The sequence below is a fragment of the Delphinapterus leucas genome, chromosome 3 (genome assembly GCF_059928025.1).
Source record: "Delphinapterus leucas isolate spDelLeu-1000000601 "Yukka" chromosome 3, BTC_Dleu_Yukka2, whole genome shotgun sequence".
In the NCBI taxonomy this organism is placed as follows: domain Eukaryota; kingdom Metazoa; phylum Chordata; class Mammalia; order Artiodactyla; family Monodontidae; genus Delphinapterus; species Delphinapterus leucas.
In genome coordinates, this window is record NC_143131.1 from 9,269,891 (window position 1) to 9,290,505 (window position 20,615).

Genomic DNA, 20,615 nt, shown 5'->3' on the forward strand with positions numbered 1-20,615 from the left:
GGCATTAAAAACAATCTCTGATGTTAGATTACCATACTTTGGGCAGACAGCTTCAAAGGAATATGTAGACTAGGAGTCCCCTGCTGCTAGAACAAAAAGCATTTGCTGCCAACCGGCCAAATCCACTTGATCCATTGTCTCTTTCTTTTGACAGCATCAGTGGCTTCCAATGGTTAGAAGCAAGTGAGCGGATTGGGCCGTCTCTCCAGACCCTGCCCTGAGGTGGTTCATAAGAAAGAAGGCAAATCTCAGATAGAATCTGGTGACACACACGAAACTGTGACATGGCCTGTTTTTGTAAATGATGGAGTCCCAGCTTCCTATCCCTCAGGCATGGTGAAATGTACACTCATGAGAGAGTCACATGAAGCAGATGTGATGCTGCTGACAGCAGACAGCTGCTCTAGCCAGCTTTCTACTCAGAGCAGGGAAAGGTATCCTACTCCGTTATCAGGGCAGACGCTACCCCCCAATCCACGCAAGGACAGAGATGCATGCACGGTGTATCAGCTCATGTATTCTTGGACACACCCCTTAATTCATGAACCAAAATTTATCCCTAACAGCCCATATACCAATAAGTGATGCTCTCATGCACATTTGGAAAGCAATACGCACTGTTAGAAGCGGGCTCCCCTGCAGTGTGAGCACCAGTGTAGGACAGTTTCGGTAGTTTCAGAAGCGGCCCCTAGAGTGATATTCCTGAATCTGTAAAGGACGGATCTAGGGTAGCAACTAAAGTTCCCGTGATGTAGCTGTGATGGGACAGCTGTCACTCACAATGTTTGTACTTGGACAGTGTGGTTTCCGGGCGCGGTGGTCTTCATAGCAAGTTTCTCACCTGCCCCTTAAAAGAATGGTGATAAACTAGATACCTCTCAACTACTTGTAAGTTGGCATCGAATTTTTTTTTCGTCAAAAGCTTCAAAAGTTGCAAAGGTATAATTTCTGTTACATCACTATTTAAATGTGTGAGGGAATTTAAATGCCATAGTGATTTGATAGCCACCTTCCCATTTAAAAACTTGATGAGCAGGGTCTAATTAAACATTCAGAAATTTTATGCTTTTCCTTCTTCTAACATCGTGCACTCTCAAAATACTTTCCCTCATCTAACAACGAACACATGAATAGGTTTAGATTTATCTCAACATATAAACAGGCTTAGAATCTAATTTGCAATTTTTTAAATTGAAGTACAGTTGATTTACAATATCGTGTTAGTTTCAGGTGCACAGTACAATGATTCAGTTACACATACATATGTATATTATATATATGAATATGTATATATGTATATTACAAACCTAATTTGTAATTTTAAATCTACTCTCATAGATCACATCATTTTTAAGCGGTAAGTGTCCCTGTCTTTTTCTGACATTTCTCTTGAAGAGGGAAGGCACGTATTAGAAGTGATTTCCTAAATTCCTCTGCAGGCTGAGCTCACACGTGAGTTTAAGCCCGAGTGTTGCGAGGGACACACCTGGAACAGTTAGCGATCTCCATGCGGGGGCCCTCGCACTGCCAGCCGCCGCACTGGGGGGCCGGGCTGTCGCAGGAGCGGGTCCGGCAGAGGCAGGATCCCACGGTGCTGCCGTCGGTGTGCGTGCATGGCGCCCACGCTGACCACGCGCCGAAGTGCCCATCCACGGTGAGATTCCTCATCTAGGAAGCAGATACAAACGTGGATGTCAGAAAGGGTCAAGGCTGCAAACATAATAGGGAAAAAATGAAAGGTCTCCCACAAGACCATCAGAACTCATCTGGAATATTTCATATTACGATTAAAAAGAGAGGAACAGGGATGTATTTTGAAGTAAAGCAGCAGAGGTCATCGGTGGAGAGAGTGATGGAGGAGAGGGAGGGGAAAAAAGAGGCAGAGGGGAGGAGGGGGCAGAAGAAAAGAGGGATAGGAAGGATATGGTTCTATCTGCCTCCGTCAAGGAGGAGGGGGAGATGTAACGACTTGTCAATCAAGCGATACTAGGCTTGTTCACTCATGTGAGAAACCCAAGGAACAAGAAGGATTGGAGTGAAGAATCACATCTGTACTACTCTGTTGCATTTTTATGTACCTTAAAATAATGCAAGATTGGTCAGCCGGCATTATGTAAGACCTGGCCTCAAAAGTCGCCTCAAACTGACAACATTTAATTGATAACGTCTTAAAAGAGTGTGTCTTAAGCAACCGGAGCCTACTAGTTGTTAGGCGCATCCCCGTCAAACACGTCCTATACCCACCCTCCAAGAGTTTGTAAGCTGGCCAGGAGGAGCTGGACCGCTCTTCATTACTACAAGTAAATCCAGTGATGGAGCTCTGAGCAGGGGCTGTGGGCGGAGAAGGGGCTCTCGGCAAACTCGCAGGATCCGGAAGGACGGTTAGGAGGCTGCGCTGCGCCCTGAAGCACGAGAGAGGCACCAGGTGACGAGGCTGCACTGTGCGCTGAAGCATGAGAGAGGCACCAGGTGACGGAGTCATCCGGGGCCGCCGAGGGGAGCAGCCTGAGTGATGACAGAGGGGAATGCTGCTGCTGTGTGGTATTGAGGGCAAGCAGGCTCTAATGTCGCTGGGACGCGAGCAGGTGGTCCAGAGGAAGCAAAACGGAGAGCTGAGCTAGGAGCCACGGCAGGGTCTGAACAGAGGGCCCGGATGCTCTGTGATGTGTACGTTCTGAGGGCCTCCAGGGAGGGTGGAAGGCAGGGGCCTCTCTGGCGGGCACCCCGGCCCATGGTGACCAGCTCCAGTGCAGGTGGAAGACCGCACGATGTCACCGTAAATCTGACCAGGGAATTTTCTCAGGAGCTAGAGTGTCCTCCAGATTTGAGAGTCTTGGGACCCAGCCTTCAGATCACCCAGACCCCAAAAAGGAATCTCCCCTCTGAAAAGGGACAGAAGAAGGCCTAAAGTCCAAACCTCCTAAATTTAACATGGGGCCTTATGCATTTCTTAGAAAATATGACAAACGAAGAGAAGGGATCACAAGTAAGTTACGTGCTTTCACGTTACTCCCTGCTGCCCCACCTTCTCGCCCAAATGGTCCCACCCTGGATGATTCTGGGGGATTAAAGACTCATCATTCACACAGGAGAGGACTCCACAGATGAGACAGTTCATTTCTCTGGGGCAAACTGTACCTGCACGACACAGTTTCAGAACAAAGCTCACACCACATTTCCAAGTGAGCTTTACCTCTGCTCTGTATCCAAATACAACAGGAAAGAGTAAACGTTTAGCATGTTCATGTCCTCGGACCTGGCTGGTTGCCCATCTCCAGCTGCCACAGTTATGACTCTACCCCTCTTGTTTCTTATCGATACTCCAAGACTTTACACTCCCACTAACCATGCCTGGCTATTTCTATAAGAAGCAGGGACAAAAGGGAAAGGATGAAACTGCATGATCCTCTGGATTCAGAGTGATTCACCGGATCCCACCCAGAGTGAGGTGATATACAAAGGCAGATTTTTCCTAAGAGGAAAATATCCCCATTTCTAAGGTCCTGTAACCTCCCCCGTCCCACCAGGATAAGAATACAGCTCCTACCATATGGTGACCTCAGTGTTTTCTTGGAGAACAGACCCCTGCGTGACAAGGGGGTTCACACCACGAATTTCTCCCTGAATTTGTTGTTAAAGCAGCAAAGGCCCTGCCACTTGCGAGTTTCAGGATTCCTCCTCCATCCTTTAACAGCCCTCTTGCTGCCTCTGGCCGAAAGGGCTCTCGTGCAGGTAGAAAAGGGATCAGCAGATGCTCGCACTGGGGTTGACCATGCTCACAAGTCCAAACACCTGCCCGCTATGTAAATGTGGCTATGACTGTTCTCACGGTAAGAAGCATGAAGCCCTTGCTCATGGAGCCAGCATCAGTAATAACAGTGATCACACAGCATATTTGTATAATATCTACACAGTATAGGTCCATATTATTTTGACTGATCGTGATCATTACTATTACTTTGTGAATGTGCTCTGAGTCTGGGGAGCTCCCCTCTGCTGCTCTGCCCTCAGGGCGCCGTGCGGGGCTGGGCATGGGGGCTGACGCACCAGCTACCTATGCTATGGGGGTGGGGGAGGCGGGGAGGGGGGAGGGGGCAGGGGGCGGGGGCGGGGGACCATCCGTCCCTAGTAAAGAGGGGTGATGAGAGTTTCTACCCTTGGGCTGTGCTCGGAGGCTAAGGAAAACGGCACCTGAGTACTTGTCAAGTGGTTGGCACAGGGACTACTCTCTAGTTAAGGGCCGACCAGAGGTAAAAGCGTTGCACGGATCACACAGAAATGATGCTGAGTTCCATTTCGATTTCACAAATGCAAATATGGTTCTATCTGCCTCCCTCAAGGCATCCAAATGATGCTGTACCTCAGACAAGACCCAGATCTGGGCCACAAGGAAGCCAGTTCCCTAGTCTTCCCCATCTGCTTCTGGCATGTAGGTGATGGCTGGAAGGGGAAATTGGGGACAAGAATTCTTAAAGTGGGATAAAAAGGAGAAGGGGGGCTTCTACTACTGCTTGACACAGTTTCACATTGAAAACATTTCACAACTTTTATTCAATTTCCTGGTAGGCTTGGGCCATTGGCTGGCTTTGTACAGGATATGAGGGACTCCTTACTGAGCGGGTTATGGGTGAACAGATAAACTGTGGAAAGGGGGGATTATCAGAGCCCAGGACTGGACTGTGCTTCCAAGGTGCTGCTCTGCGTGTGATGTAGGGGTACATAGTTGTGCCTGTTACACCCCAAACACACACACACACACACATATATGTCACAGCTCATGGAAAATCGTGCAAAAACCTAAGGAGCTTAAAAGTGAATTTTTAAAGCAACACGAAAAACCAATCAAAAGAGAATATCACCATCCATGTAGTTTATCACATCATGTTGACTCTAAAATTTGACATCAAAAACGTCCTCCTTCTCTGAAGGCCTGCTGTGCTGTAGACTACACTCCAACCCAGCCCAGAAGGAGCCAGAAGCCTCTAGAATGTTTGCTGGAGGTTCAGGCAAAGGGAGCCCACGAGTTACAGAGTATAAAATATCACGGCTTCATGGTACCAGTGAGGTTTCAGAGGTGAAGATCCAAGTCTTAAGCACGTGCATTTATGATGGTCCTGGCAGGATTGTGGAATGAACGTGATGAGGGCAACCTGGGCAGAGGTGTGGGTGGGATTAAGGGAACCATCAAGGGATGCGGAAGCTGCAGGGAGCAGAAACACGGGGAGCTACGACCGTGCTCATCGCGCCGGCCTGCTGGGGAGACGGAAGGACAGGTTATGGGGGCCTGAGGGAAGAATAGAGCCTGGGAAGGGGCTGCCTGACAGGGGCTGTGATGCGGCATGAAGCCCTGGCCAAAGCTGCAGGCTGAGCTGAAGGAGGGCAGGAAGGAGGACCCCAGCCTCATTCTCCTGCCCGTGGTGCACACTGGCCAGACCCAAGACAACAAGAAAGCCTGGGAGGACAGAGAGAACAGTCTGGAAGCGGGGAAGCTCAGGTCCTTGGGGCAGGGGTGGGGAGGGGATGTGGACTGACTAGCACAGACCAGCATCACCATCACCAGAGGCTCTCTGAGACTTCCGGTTCCTTCCATTTGCCTCCTTGTCTGTGATGGTGAGAGGGGTCATGTAGGTCAGGGAAGTCCTTGTGATTTTTGAATGTCTATGAATCCCCCCAATACTGATTAGAAACTTTTGTAGGGGCAGGTGATTTGGGGACCTGCAAAGATGGGTTAATTCTCTTAAATTCCCCTTGGCTTCCGTTTCTTTGTCTAAAATGCAAAGGAAACAGCACAGAGATTGTTAGGATCTCTATAACTACAAGAGATCATGAATATACAAAACTCAAAGATTTGTGAAGTCAGGGGGAAATACAATATGATGGTGATGAATGAATAAAGATGGAAGCAGCAATCATTCGGAATGTTGGAAGACGACATTTTATGATGGAAAAATATGTAGAAACTGGCAAACTAAAAGAATAAGTCAGTGACTTGTAGAAAGGGGCCTGCGGGGCCATGAGTTGAGTGCCAGCTGAGGTGGCCTTTGTAGAAGCTAAGCTTATCAGTGAGGTGAGGCACTGCACTGACTGACAGGTATTATCTCACTGCATCTTCACAGCATCCCTAGAGCATACATCTCACTTTATAGATAGGAAAACTGAAGCCCAGGTGTCACTCAATTAGCTCAAAGTCACTCTGGCTGTAAAAGACCCAAGAATCAGTCTAAACAAGCTTAATCCAGAGCCTGTGATCTCAGCCATTTCATTGGGTAACGTGATTCTTAGAACTTTCTTTGATGAGACTCTTATGGAAATCAGCTTCATGCACTTTTACCACCAGTTGTGTAACAGCAAAGTTCCCTTCACCTAGGAAATAATGGACTTCCAAGAGCTGGCTAGATCCAACTTTTGTTAACAAGCATAATCCTTAATCCCACTTTTGATTTATTCATGTTCAATTCATTAATTCCCAACTGATGAAGGATGTAGATGCATTTGATGAGCATAGAGGTCCCTGGAGCATATCTTTAGGTTCTTACTGTTCTCCAACCGCCATGTTCTTATGACTAAATTGAAGTCTTATATTTTCTATTTGGATATTTTTTCAGAAGTTAAAGTGTTTTCCTTTATTTACTTTTAAAGGCTCATGTACCTTTGGTCAGAGACTGTAACAAAACAGGATATTGGATGCACTCTTTGGAGAGGCTTGTCTCATGTTATGACATCAACTTAATATTGTCCTTAAGTCTATCTGTATAAATGAAGTACATGAAGGGAAGATAGCACCTTTGAAGAGAACTAAGATGGAACTCTGTGTGGCCTCTGCAAGATGGGTGAATAGAGGTAATCTTTATTGCCTCTGAATCCCACTTCTTCCATCTATGAGACAAAATGGAAGCAATAACATCATGAACATTAAATGAGATACTCCGCTGAAAGTTGCCTAACATGGCACCGAGCACACGATCAAAACACCCAATTAACCTCAATTCCCTTTTCCTTCTTTTACAGTTGATTTCAGTGATACCTCTCAGGCTATATGAACATAATATGCCGATGACTAATGGGTCACCAATCACTGAGTCCACTGATCAGCCACTGCTTTGGGAGACGTTGACAGCTGGGAATTACATCATCTTGTAGACTAGGAATAATGTCAGAAGTACTGGATTTAAGTCGATTTCTTTCTCAGTGTAGTTTCAGAATCTTGTGTAAACCCTTTAGTCTCTGGTCTATGGTGCTGGCATCTAAATAAAGGGCTCTGGGCTTAATCACTGCTAAATTCTCCTTTCACTCCAAAGATGATAATTACACAGTAGCCAGGGAAGAATCTGTTATTTTAACACATTTAGGTGCTTATTTGGTCTGTGTATTTTTCTAGTCACTGCACGACGTATTTTGGAATAGAGACTCATTGTATGATATGGTATGCTAATAACCATATGTCCACACAGGGTGTGGATGACATTCACGCATAAATAAAGCCCAGGTAGATTTTTAAGATTGTGCTATCCTTGTTAAGCAATACTGCAAGTTATGCAGGGCGGATATATTATTTGAATCACTCTAGGTATGTAAATTTAGATCTTGCTTGAGTACTTCAAATCTCTTAAACTGAGAACAATGTTTTTAATTACAATAATATAAGAAAAGAGAATGTTAACCAATATGTCAGTCAACTATTGCCCTGTCTCCTGGACAAAAGAAATCCATAAACATTTTTAAATAAGGATCTTTAAGTGGAAAATAGTTCTCTGTCTTTACTCTGGCCCATAAAGTCAAGCCTTTCTTCCATTTCAGTCAAAAAAAAAGAATAATATAGAAGCAAATTACTATTTTAATAGCTTTTAAAAATACTTCTCTAAGTCTGCTCTATATTAATGCTAATCATTTCATCTAACTCATTTCTTTCTAAGAGATTTTTTGAAAGGGATGTATAATTAAAACAATATTTGGGTAATATGGGATTTCCCATTTTCTATCTGGTAGCCTATATAAGTCAGAAAAAATATGTTTTTCTTTCCTGTGGTTTGCTCAAAGTGATATAATTTATTGTCTGTTGTCAAATGCTTTGCATATTCTTATCAGTAGTATATCTTGATAAGTGACAAATTACACTGGATGAAATGACAGAGATGGTTTTGTATAATGAAATCACCTCAAACCAGAAGAAAAAAAGACCTTGTTATGTATGGTTTAGGGACAGCGAATCAGAGATCACGTCTCAACTACATTTTTCAAAAAGAGATAGTGGAGGGGCAGCTGTGAAACCAGCACAGGTCCACATCGCCCTCTGACCTTCCCTGAGTTTATAACAGAAGCTGTCCTCTCAGCAGAAAGAAGCCACTTTAGTGATAACCCTCCTGTCGCTTCTTAAATACCAGGTCTTTCATTTTCTGACCGCAGAAACATACAAGACGTACTCGTTATAAACTAAGTGGATGAGTGTGTATTTCCCCTTATGTAACTAAGCATGTCCCAGATATCCACTAAAACAGCCTTGAGTCCTGGACCAATGGCTTTACTGCTTGAGAAGAACTGCTATTATCTTCCATCTTTTTTTTTTACCATTAAAACTGTAAGGTCAAACATCTACAAGAAGATGCGCTGATTCTCCTAAAGTGTGTGTCTGAACTTTAGAGGTACATTTCAGATAGTGCACTTTGTGTTTTCTTTAGCTGCAAAGCATTTAAGGTGAACACCTTGTGCTTTTAAAGTGTGTTGCAGACATTAAGAAGGAACTTCACACAGACAGTGGCATGTTTTAACCAATTTCACAAGACACCGCAGAAAAGTTTGCTTCTAAATTCAGAGATCCAAAGCTCAATAACCCAAAGGAGTAGCAGCTAACCCCATTGCAAGGCTTTGCTCAGAGCCTGGATGTGGTGATACACCCGCCTCTGCAGCGAAAGGCCTAGATCTCCTGCCAACATTTGGGGAACAACACTGATTTAATAGCCCTTGCCTCCCTCATGACACTCTGCCTGATTTTCTCACTTACAAACTTAAGGACAGGCTTCCTGACACGCGGCTCAGATAATGGAAAGTGCAGGTTCCTTCATAAGAAACGGACAGTCTGTTCAGATGCCTCAGGCAGCGCTGAACAGAAGGAACAGCACGGATTTAAAATAACAGACTGTGTCCCTTGCCTTCTCACCTCTGTCTTGCAGAGGTGCGGCCAGAAATGACAGCATGGAGATCAGCAGTGATGTGACAGCAAAGGGACTTACTAAATGTTCAAATATGTTGAAGTAAATAGCTGTTGCTCATGTTCTCTGAGAACAGAAAGACACTTGGAATGACTTGATTGAGGGCTCTGAAGACAAAGGGGAAGAAAGGCTGGATCCTATAAGTGAGGATGCAAACAAATAAATTGGCAAAGGAAAGTGTGAAATCTGTTTTCTTGGATTCAGAGTCCGGCTCTAAACACAGGGGAATTTCTCCCTATTCTGCAGGGTTCCCTGTGGGAATGTACATTAGGCTGTTTCTCCCAGGACTTTTTGTGACCCTGAGCAGTAGTGAGGAGACTGTCCCACATGGCGCTCCATCATAATACCCTTTAGTTTATTCTTTCAATTGCTATTTTATTAATGCCACAAAGGGCAAAATAGTCCACACCAAGCTCTGGAGATAAAAATCCAAGAATAAAACAGAAATGTTGCATCCCATTTTCAAATCAGCACTGCTTTCTCTTAAGATATTTCTCTTCAAAACAGACAGCAAGGTGTCAGCAGGATCCCATGTGGCTCCGTGCAAGGAGGGGCTGAATAAGTTAAGAGAGCACAGACTGGATTTGCGAGGAAGGTTCTAATATGAAAATGCATGGACACCACGGAAGCGTGGGTTAGGATTGTAGGACAGCTTGGTTCCCATGGACAGTGTTTCCAGAGCTGGACACACGGACACTCACAGGACAGGTGGAGATGCTCTGCTCCCACTGCATCATGCTCAGGCTCTCCTCCAGGCTCGTGCATTTCTTCATCACCGAATCCCAGCCACAGTAGGGGTCCTGGGCCCCAATGCAGGCACTGGAAACACACACCAAAGGGTCAAGAGAAAGGCAGGTTTATCTAGTACCATAGATGCAAGCTAAGAATTGACCCTTAGGCCTTGACGTGGGACGAGAAACAAAGTTCTCGTCTGCACAGTCGAGAACATAGCTAACTGCATACGCCAGTAAGTATCTAATTAAAATTAAATAAATTAATTTTATTTGACCTATCTATTTTTTTCTAAGATCCAGGGCTGACAACCAAATGATTGTCCATGCTAACATGACGCCTTTTGGTGTCATGAACAATCTAGTGTCAGAATCTTGCAAGGCTCCAAAATACTAGCTGTCATCACACCATCATCACCCTCACCCCCTTAATGACAGGTACTATTTGTTGAACATCTACCGTGGTATATAAAATGATTGCATCCCTTATACAGAAACAACGTTTATAGGAATGTATTAATGTTTTCACTTTATTTATCATCACCATCATCACCACCACCACCATCATCGCTATTATATCATTAGCATCATTTTCATCCCCTTAATAAGGGGTATTATTTGTTGAATACCTACTGTGATATATAAAATTATTATGTCATTTAACCATTTAAACAACTCTAATGAGGGAGGTATTATGATTTTAACTTTATTGATGAGAAAAAGGAGACACCAAAAATTTCTAATATTTGCCCAAAGACAAACAAGTACGCCCCAAACCCTGCAACGTGGTTGGTTCAAATTTAATAAGATAGAGAAGTGTTCCTTTTGAGTACCATAGCTTAAAAATGCATTAAGTTTTTCAATTTAATAGTGGTTTAATATAGCCCTGTCTACAATATTCAACATATTATATCAGAAACACTGTAGATGGTAGATATTTTATTTTAGCTTTGTCTAAACGAAAGAGTTCATATACAACGTGGGCATCATTAAGTGAAGATTTCAGCCCCTAAGTTATAAACACAATATAGTGTAGATGTGGGGAGGGAGGAAACAGACAGAGATGACTGTGACAGTCAAAATTACACAGAAGATGACCCCACAGAAATGCAAGGCATTGGACACCTTCTCTCTGAAGGGTCAAGAGATCAGATGTGCAGGAAAGGGTTGTGAGGGAAGGCAGGTGAGTTCAGCACGGAAGTGCCAAGGTCTTCTGAGTTAGGGCAGAACTTACAAGGGGCTGAATCTGTTACAGAGTTACCAGTTCACCAAGAGTAGGACTAGAAATCATAGCATAATCATCAAACATGGGGCCAGGGAGGCAGTCGAAGTAACAATAAGTCACTAATATTAATGATATTAAAAACCCCTATTAACACATCAAATATGTAAACCTTGCATAAAGCACTGTTCTAAGAACTGGACCTCGATTTGCTCATGTAAACCTCATAAAACCTTTAAACAGAGTACCTCCATCAGCTACTCTATTTATTCTCGTTTTAAAACGAAAAAATCGGAGCAGAGAAAGAAGTCCAAGTTCCACAGCTGGGGAAGATACATGTAAAGATAATAAATGAAGCAATAGAGGTATAAAACTATTACTGAGGGCTTCCCTGGTGGCGCAGTGGTTGAGAGTCCGCCTGCTGATGCAGGGGACACGGGTTCGTGCCCCGGTCCGGGAAGCTCCCACATGCCGCGGAGCGGCTGGGCCCGTGAGCCATGGCCCTGAGCCTGCGCGTCCGGAGCCTGTGCTCCGCAACGGGAGAGGCCACAACAGTGAGAGGCCCACATACCGCAAACAACAACAACAACAACAACAACAACAGACTATTACTGATTAAGTTACCATGCAATTATTGTGTATTAACCAGCCCAAGAAGTTCAAATGGTTAAAACTGGCGCTTCTCACAGCAGGACTAGGGCTGGGAAGGAGTGTGAAACAGTTACCTGTCACCATAACCTCACTGGAACTTTTTGATAAGTGACCCTGTATCTGTTAAAAGATAAACTGAGGTCGATTAAACTGTTCAAGAGTTTATTTGAGCAAACATCCGGCAGTGCCAAAGGGGCACTGGTTAGGAGGCTCCGCCCACAGGGGCTGAGGAGAGGCTTTTACAGGGAAGGTCCAGAAGCAAAGCTCGAAAGTTATTCGATTGCCTACAGCCTGAGCGGTGCCTTATCTGGGAAAGCCTGGCTGTGCTCTTGCCGTTGGTTGTTCTTAAATTTCATCTTTTCCGATTCCAGGGCGTTGACTGGCGTAGGCAGGACCAGAGTCCCAGTCGTACTGAACTAGCGTCACTGCTGGATTCCAAGGTGTGCATCACACATCGGAATCCTCTCCGTGTTTGATCCCATTTTCCCGTCAGGGGGCAAAAGGGGCAAGGCTACACTTCGGGAATTATTCAAGAAGCCTGAATTCCGTTTCATGTTTCTTATTCAAGCAGTATGACCATGAGACAAACTTAAACTTCCAAAAACGAGGAAATTCCACCAAGCCCCTAACGTTGCGGCTTCTTCCCCCTTGCAAAGCTGCCTGTAGAACTGAAGCAACGCCACAGGGTTACATGGAATATTTTAAGCTGTTTTCAATGAAAAGCTGTTTGCAATAACGTCTCTTTCTTCCGATACTGCAGATGGCTCTGTAGACTCTTAAGATTACACTTAAAATACTAAAACTTCTCTACAATCACAAGTGCCCATTCATTAAAAATACTGTTTATATTAAATATGTTTTCCTCACTTAAAATGTTTCATACCATGGGGAACAGTCTGACGAACTCTACCTTTATTCTAAATTATACCTTAAGGAAAACCAGTCATCATAACTTATTATTTTTGGAAGTTGCGTCCCTTAAGGAGATCATGTGGAAAATCACAGAATTCCTATGAATGGAGCCACCGTGAAAGTGGCTTTTCTTTATTCCACTTTGAAAGTGTTTTCTTTGTGTGATGAATATTTTTAATCATTTTTTTCTTATTTTGTTAAGAACCTTAGATCATTCTCATGTGATATATTGCCCTGGTGTCTGAAAGTATCTGAATTCAGAAAACAAGTTGGTCAGAATCTGAGAACACATTTATTGAAAGTGTATTTTAGAGCAAATGCATATTTAGATGTAGGCCTTAATTCTAGAAGGATAAACTACTTTCTTTCTTACAGGAAATTAATCTAATGACATTACAGTTTATATAAACTCTTCCTTTACTTTTTTTGTTTTTTGTGGTACGCAGGCCTCTCACTGCTGTGGCCTCTCCCGTTGCGGAGGACAGGCTCCGGACGCGCAGGTTCAGCGGCCACGGCTCACAGGCCCAGCCGCTCTGCGGCATGTGGGATCTTCCCGGACCGGGGCGCGAACCCGTGTCCCCTGCATCGGCAGGTGGACTCTCAACCACTGCGCCACCAGGGAAGCCCTCTTCCTTTACTTTTTAAAGTTTGCGGTTATGCTATTTGTTGAGTAATAGAAATAAACGGGTGTATTCATTAAAATCTTTCACTGTATTTCTGCAAAGCTGGAGCTAATTACTGAATATGATCCCCTTGCATATTAGATTATCTAAGTATCTATGACTTCATCTGGCTTGTTTCTGCCACACTAACTGCCATTATGTCAGTTTACTTCTGATATTAAGAACTCTTGCCTTATCAACAACAGGTATTCATTAAACATGGGATTTCTAAAGTATTTCCGTCATTCATTTGTTCAGCACACACTTAGCACCTGTCTTGAACTGATTTTGAGAGTGTTTCCTGGGTGTACCGGGAAACAAAACTGACACAGTCGGTTGTACCCAAAGAACTCACCTCTTAGTGAAGGAAATAAACATTAAACAACTGCCCCGATAAATATCAGCAGCCAGTTGCAAAGGAAAAAACAAAAGGGGGCTGAGGAAACATATGGGGAGAGCCATTTAAGCTGGGACCAATGAGAGAAACAGAGGGACTGACGTGATACTTTTCAGCAAAAACAGAGTGTTTCGGCAGGAAGACCAGCACAGGGAAAGTGTACAATGTAGGAGGGAGTAAACTTGAGAGTTTGAAGAAATGCCTAATAAATGGAGGTGGCGCTTTGGCGGAAGTTTGGGGTGTAGAATCTGCTGAGTCCTCAAGCCTCCCTCCCTAAGCATTTAGGTTCCCTTGTAAGTGCTGCACCTTTAAAGTGCTTCCCAAATTCTGCACAAAAATCACATGTCAAATGTCAGTATTTTTATTTGTATTATCATGGTGATGACACTGAGAGAGAACAATTTAACTATTTGTGAATAATAGTGTCTTAATACCTAAGACAATCTCAGTTGCCTTATTCTTAACGGCTATGTCACCATATACTTCAGGATCTGCTTTTACTTTGAGTTGCATTAAAAACATTACCTTACTAAAAATAAGACTGGAAAATTCCAATTAGACAGTAATCTTCCTGAGGAATACATTCTAAGACATCCACAAGTCCCTCAATTAGTAAATCCAACTGGAGCATATATTTTTTCAGTTTCCTCTTCTGCAAAACTAGGATAATACCTCACTGGGCTGTTCTGAGGATTAACTTACATCATGTGGTAGAAAAAAACAAAGTTTTATTGAGATGGGCTGCATATACTTATTCTACTTAATCTATAAACATAATTACAAATTAATATATGCTGTAAATTTCTGGGAGTGTTTGAAAACATTCTATACCAAAAATACTAAATCTGTGAATGCCACGGGGTCTTTATTTAATAAGGCGATGTGAGACACCACAGTGTGTTCCATTAAACGGTGCAAAGTATTTCAGCTACACGTTTGGATCCATTCACAATGATTTCTTTTGCTACTTGCATGTGCAAGCACAGTGCCATGTGTTGAAGACACAAGGATCACGAATGAACTTGCAGTCTAGTGAGGGGGGAAGACGACGTTCATGACCATTGCTTGACAATGCCATAGTGAGGAATGACTATTGAGAAGCCCTGACAACCGGTGCTGTAGGAATCAGAGGAGAGAGCTGTGGCCCAGAAGAGTTTCAGGAAGAGGTGCTATTTAGGCTGGCCTTTGAATGCAGCTGGGGTTTGGCTGAATAAGAAACACATCCCTGGTCACAGTGGTTCCAGGAGAGACAACAAGGAGTCCTGTGTACATGGCATGATGCTGTGAGCTGAGCAGCTTGGCTGGGTTGAAGTTTCCTCAAGATTCCAGAGAAGTGTACTGATGTGATTAAAATATGGGGGTTTTGCTTAAGCAAGGGAAATTTGGCTGTGGTGAGTAGGATGTGTCAGATGGTGAAATCTACTAGAAGAAGAATTTATAATTCCCAAGAAGAACTGAGATACAAGTACAATTGCAACAGCATTTTTAAAAGTTAGGACACATGCCAAGTAAGCAAAGACACAATTACCAGTAAAAATATATGTTTACACTCAGTTAGTCACTAACATTTAATATATTAAAAACTGTTCGCTATTGGCTTATCATATTGGCTTATCATTAAATTACACTGATTAAATTAAATGAGGATTTTTTTTCACATTTCAATTTGCTTTTTTTATTAATTAATTAAAAAAAAGATTATTATAATAATAATTTTAAAAAAAAACTATAGTTCTTCATGCATCCTTTCCAACATGTTAAAGTGAATTATTTATGAATGAACCTTAGATGATGGTGATTCCATATTGACTATAGTATGAATTATCACTGACTGCAGTGCACTGTAGGAAGTAGGTGCTCAATACATGTTTACTGCATGGCTATGACATCACTGTGCCTCTACTGGTTCTCTTTACTTCTAGCCCCAAGCTGTAGGAGCAGTCTCATGCATTCTAGAATCAACTTATGTTTGTTGTACTCTCTGAGAAACTTCTTCAACTTTATCTTCTAAACTTTTTATTGAGTTGCTCATATTAGTTTCTTAGTGCTCTTAAAACAAATACCAAATTTAAATAATATCAAATTTAAATAATTCATTTGTACTGCCAGTAATATTAAGCAAACGTTTTTTAGTTAAAATCTTAGGGACTTCCCTGGTGGGGCAGTGGTTAAGAATCTGCCTGCCAATGGAGGGGACATGGGTTCGAGCCCTGATCTGGGAAGATCCCACATGCCGTGGGGAAACTAAGCCCGCGAGCCACAACTACTGAGCCCGTGTGCCACAACTAATGAGCCTGCACGCCTCGAGCCTGTGCTCTGCAATGAAGAGTAGCCCCCGCTCGCTGCAACTAGAGAAAGCCCGCACACAGCAAGGAAGACCCAATGCAGCCAAAAGAAAAAAAAATCTTATTAGGTAGATATAAAAATTTTACAGTGAGACATTATGGGAAAATTGATAGTTTAAAAAAAACAGTGAAAAAAGTAGAGGGCATTTGAAGTAAGCAAAACAAAAATGCTTTCTGGAAATCTAGCACTTGCAGTCAGCTTTGGTTTCTGATGTGATACGGACAGTCCCATTTCACCTAATTTTCCTGCCCAGATTCCTGAGCTGTTTACTTTGGCCTCTGGGTGGGCCTTAGTCACTGGGGACTTTTCTCTAGAACAAACACAAAATTTTTCTGGAAAGGCAATTCTGCCGCCTGAGGGAAGCTCTCCAGGGAAGGCAGCCTGTCTAGCCTTGTACTCAGGAACAAAAGGGGCACAGAGACTAAACATGAGCCCTTCACAGCTCAGGGATGTTGAAGTAATTTCCAGAAGTGACTTGGAAAATGCTGTGTCCCTGTGCCCGGGAGGGAAAGCATCCACTGGCCTCTTCATTCAGGGAAAAGCCTACACTCTGGTATTTGATCTTCTGTTGTCTGTAAACTAGAGGTAATCGTAGGTTTCTCCAAGTCCACTCTCTCAGTCTACCCTCCTCTCCAGCCAGTCAAGGATAAAAATGAAGACACAATTATTTCTTGCCCATCTCATGTTTCTTCAAGAGAAGCCCTTCTGTACGTGAGGGTTTAGTAGGCAGAATCAGAAGACACGGGAGAGGTAGAAGGGTCAGCAGTCACACCTGAAGACTGTACGAAGTGTCAAGTTATCCATCTTAAGTTTTACACAAAACCCTAGAGGACAATAAGTCCAGAGAAATTTTTTATTATTATTATTATTTTGGCTTCTTATAATTCACTCGACTTAGCAGTTTGCCTGCGACTGAGTGAGTGAGGCTTGGGCCAAGGCGTCCTCCTGTGGAGCACAGCCCACCCCAGGAAGGACATCCGCCCCTCTCAGCAGAACAGTTGAGGCACGTGCGGTACCCACCTTGCATCTGGATTCTCTGTTGCCCTCCCCAACCACTGGGATGGGCAAAGGAAAGCACTTGGCTCTCCTCACACCCGGCCCTGTCCAGCCTCCATCAGCCCCGCTTGTATGCATATGTACCTGCTCACTTGAGACGGGGGATTACTGAGTACCCACCTACAGATGCCCCTGCCCGTTGGCTGGGGCCATGCTGACATCACTCACCTACACACAGAACGTGCTCGAGGTAGAGTCTCACAACTGCCAGAAAATCCATTTGCCCAAAAAGACCAGAGCGAGGTAAATAACTTAATGCAAGGAGCAGAATCTGGCCTGAAGGGACCTGTACGTCTCAGAAAATGTGAAGTTGTTTAAAGGTGGAAGAACAAATTCACAACAGATTAGTTTGCCTTCTGTTAGGTCCAGAGGCAACGTGAAGTATATCTGGACAATGAAAGCAAATCATGTGTATGAGAGCAGCACCGGCTCAGCAGGACGTACATGAACTGAATATAATGCTCACGCGGCATAGGAGAGGAACCGTCTCGTATTGGATTCTTCTTATTTGCCAGACCCATTAGATGGTCTCTGTGTTTTGCTCTAGTAACACACTGAGTAACCTCCTCATAATCACACACCAAGCCAAAGGCTTATCCAGGATCCACCTGCATCCAAAGCTCATGATCTTTCCATATGCGAGCTGTTTTGCAGATACATAGGGATGATGATTTCCTTAAGAATCGTTAATTCACTGGACCAGGCTGCAAATACAACCTTAGGAGGAGCTCAGGGTATAAAAGCCAAGGTGCTTCTGCTCAGAATCGCTCAGATGCAAGGATCTGGAGCTGAGAAAAACTGCTGCAGCCCAAGCTTCCCCATGGAGTTCTTTACATAGCGTTAAATCTGGGAGCTCAAAAGCAGGAGACCCGTAGAGTAGACATTAAATAATGAAACCTCGCAGCGTGAGCCCTTCAGTTGTGCCTCTCAAACACAACTGAGGTACAAAAAGTTGGTAACTGTACTGATTTTAAAACTTTTTCCAAGTGACTATCTGGATTGCCATTTAGAAGACAGAAACATGCTCTTTTAGGAAACTGAACAGGAAATGGAACCTGAAACTGTTGGGTGGCTATAGCATATCTACAAGATGGCACTCAAATATTTTCTTTGCTTTTATTGTCCACCTGGATCATATGTACGTTTATATCATTGTCAAAGGTGGATTTACCATGAAGCTAAGGAAGCTTCAACTTCCTTACTTCATGAGACCCTTTAGGATTCTGTGATTGTAGGTGACATGGATGGAACTAGAGACTGTTATATTGAGTGAAGTAAGTCAGACACAGAAAAGACAAGTATCGTGTGATATTGCTTATATGTGGAATCTTAAAAAAATGGTACAAATGAACTTATTTACAAAACAGAAATAGAGTCACAGATGTAGAAAACAAACTTATGGTTACCAAGGGGGAGGGGGGAGGGATAAACTGGGAGATTGGGATTGACACATACACACTACTATATATGAAATAGATAACTAATAAGGGCCTACTTATAGCACAGGGAGCTCTACTCAGTACTCCGTAATGACCTATATGGGACAAGAATCTTAAAAAGAGTGGATATATGTATATGTATAACTGATTTACTTTGCTGTGCACCTGAAAACAGCACAACATTGTAAATCAACTATACTCCAATAAAAATTAAAATAAAAAGCCACGGCCATATCTGATTTCTCTCTGTATTCCCTGCATTCAGAATAAAGCTTACCTGGAACTGTTCAAAAAATGTTTGATAGATGAAAAAAAAAAAAGATTCTGTGATTGGCCTCCGTCATGTTTGTATTTATAATTTGATATTCTTTTCCTTAGAATAGAGAATTCCTTTTAGAATAGAGAATCCCTCCCAAATTGTGTGTCACACCTCACATAACCTACATTTTCCCCTGATTATTACAGAACAGTAGTATGACTTACATTTCTTAATTTACTAGTCTAGTTCATGCACGTTCATGTTCTACGTATCACATTTTGACTGTTCCTTTTCCACCCCGCCCAGGACTTGGGGGTGTAACTAATGAGTTTCTGGAAGACGCTGTGTTCCAGCCCAAGCCCACCTCGGACCCCCTCTTACAATGTCGCAATTAGCATGTTAGCATGCATTTCACGGTTGTAATTAGCACGTTGGCATGCATTTAGCAAGCAAGTTGGCATGTGTTTCACAGCTATGATTAGCACATCGGCATGTATTTCACAGTTTTAATTAGCATGTTGGCATGTATCTCGCAGTTGTGAATAGCACGTTGGCATGTATTTCACAGTTTTAATTAGCATGTTGGCATGTATTTTGGAGTTGTGCACAGCATGTTGGCATGTATACTTTCGGTCTTTTCCTTCTATGTTTTAAACAGTATTAATGATGGCAAACAAATAACGTGTCTTGCTTTTTTCAGTTAATATCATATCATACAGATGTCTTCACTGTTATCATTTAGTGCCTTCAGAACGCCCCACCCAGTGAATACTCCGCCAAGTCAGTATATCATGACTTGGTAATTACTTCCCTTACTATTGGAAATTTAACATTGGAGCACTGGCTGTGATTCAGATATAGCTTAAAAAAATAATTGTACAGCGATGGCAGGCTTGGAGATTAGGTCCTAGTGGAGTCCAGGGTCAGACTTTAATGATAAATCGATTTGGGGATAAAGTCTAAGGTAACTCCAAGGCCCTTTGGCTTGAATCCACAAGAGATATTTGGGAGATTTTATTTATGTCAGAATTTCTCATTAGATTCTGAGCCCCGCGAAGACAGGGTCAGTGATGTCTCATCTATCATCATACACTCAGAGCCTGGCTTGGTGCTTGGTACACATAAGATTCACTAAATATACTATAAGTGAATTAACTAAGGAAAATCCACAGTCTTTAGAGGCTACACCAAAGCCAAAGCAAACAAAAACTCAAGATGTTGAGATTAGGGAAATATTAAGTTTATTTTGAAGGGAGCATATTTACTTTGTAAAATGGGTACATTTCAAAATGTCCTTCTGATGTTTATATGATTCATAACTGAAGGGCTAAGGCTGTCTTGCTGGGGCACCTTGTGGGGATCCTGCAATTGCTCTCTATACATTGTGTTTCTCCCACCAGGCGATCGCTGTCTTTAGAGAAAATGTAATTAATAAAGGTGACAACCTATTAACTCCACCTTTTAAACTGTAGCTCTTTCAAGCAATAAATATCCTGCAGTAATCTAATTTCCACACTAGTTTTCTTAGTAGGTGTTAATTTTTTTGTTACAGGCTAACTGAACTAAGAATGACTAGACACCCATTCACAAATGGAGCCAACGTATTTTTCTTAATGGTTTCCTCTTTCCCTCCAGTTTTATAAAGCAAAATTTAGAAGCCATGTCTCATGTTATATACAGGCTATGAATCTTCCAGTTCCCAGCTTTTCTTCTCTCTCCAAATAGTTTTTACAG

At 43.0% G+C, this 20,615-nt stretch overlaps 1 protein-coding gene across 6 annotated transcripts in view; it reads right to left on the reverse strand.

Moving 5' to 3' along the window:
* SEMA5A (semaphorin 5A) overlaps positions 1 to 20,615 on the reverse strand; it is a 476,576-nt gene that overhangs the window by 74,529 nt on the left and 381,432 nt on the right. For all 6 annotated transcript variants that reach the window (XM_089908674.1, XM_022581376.3, XM_089908670.1 and 3 more), the window contains 2 exons: positions 9,908 to 10,025; positions 1,487 to 1,668 (listed from right to left, as the gene is read on the reverse strand). In XM_089908674.1, the coding sequence (XP_089764800.1) occupies positions 1,487 to 1,668; positions 9,908 to 10,025 (300 nt within the window). The remainder of the gene's footprint in view (positions 1 to 1,486; positions 1,669 to 9,907; positions 10,026 to 20,615) is intronic.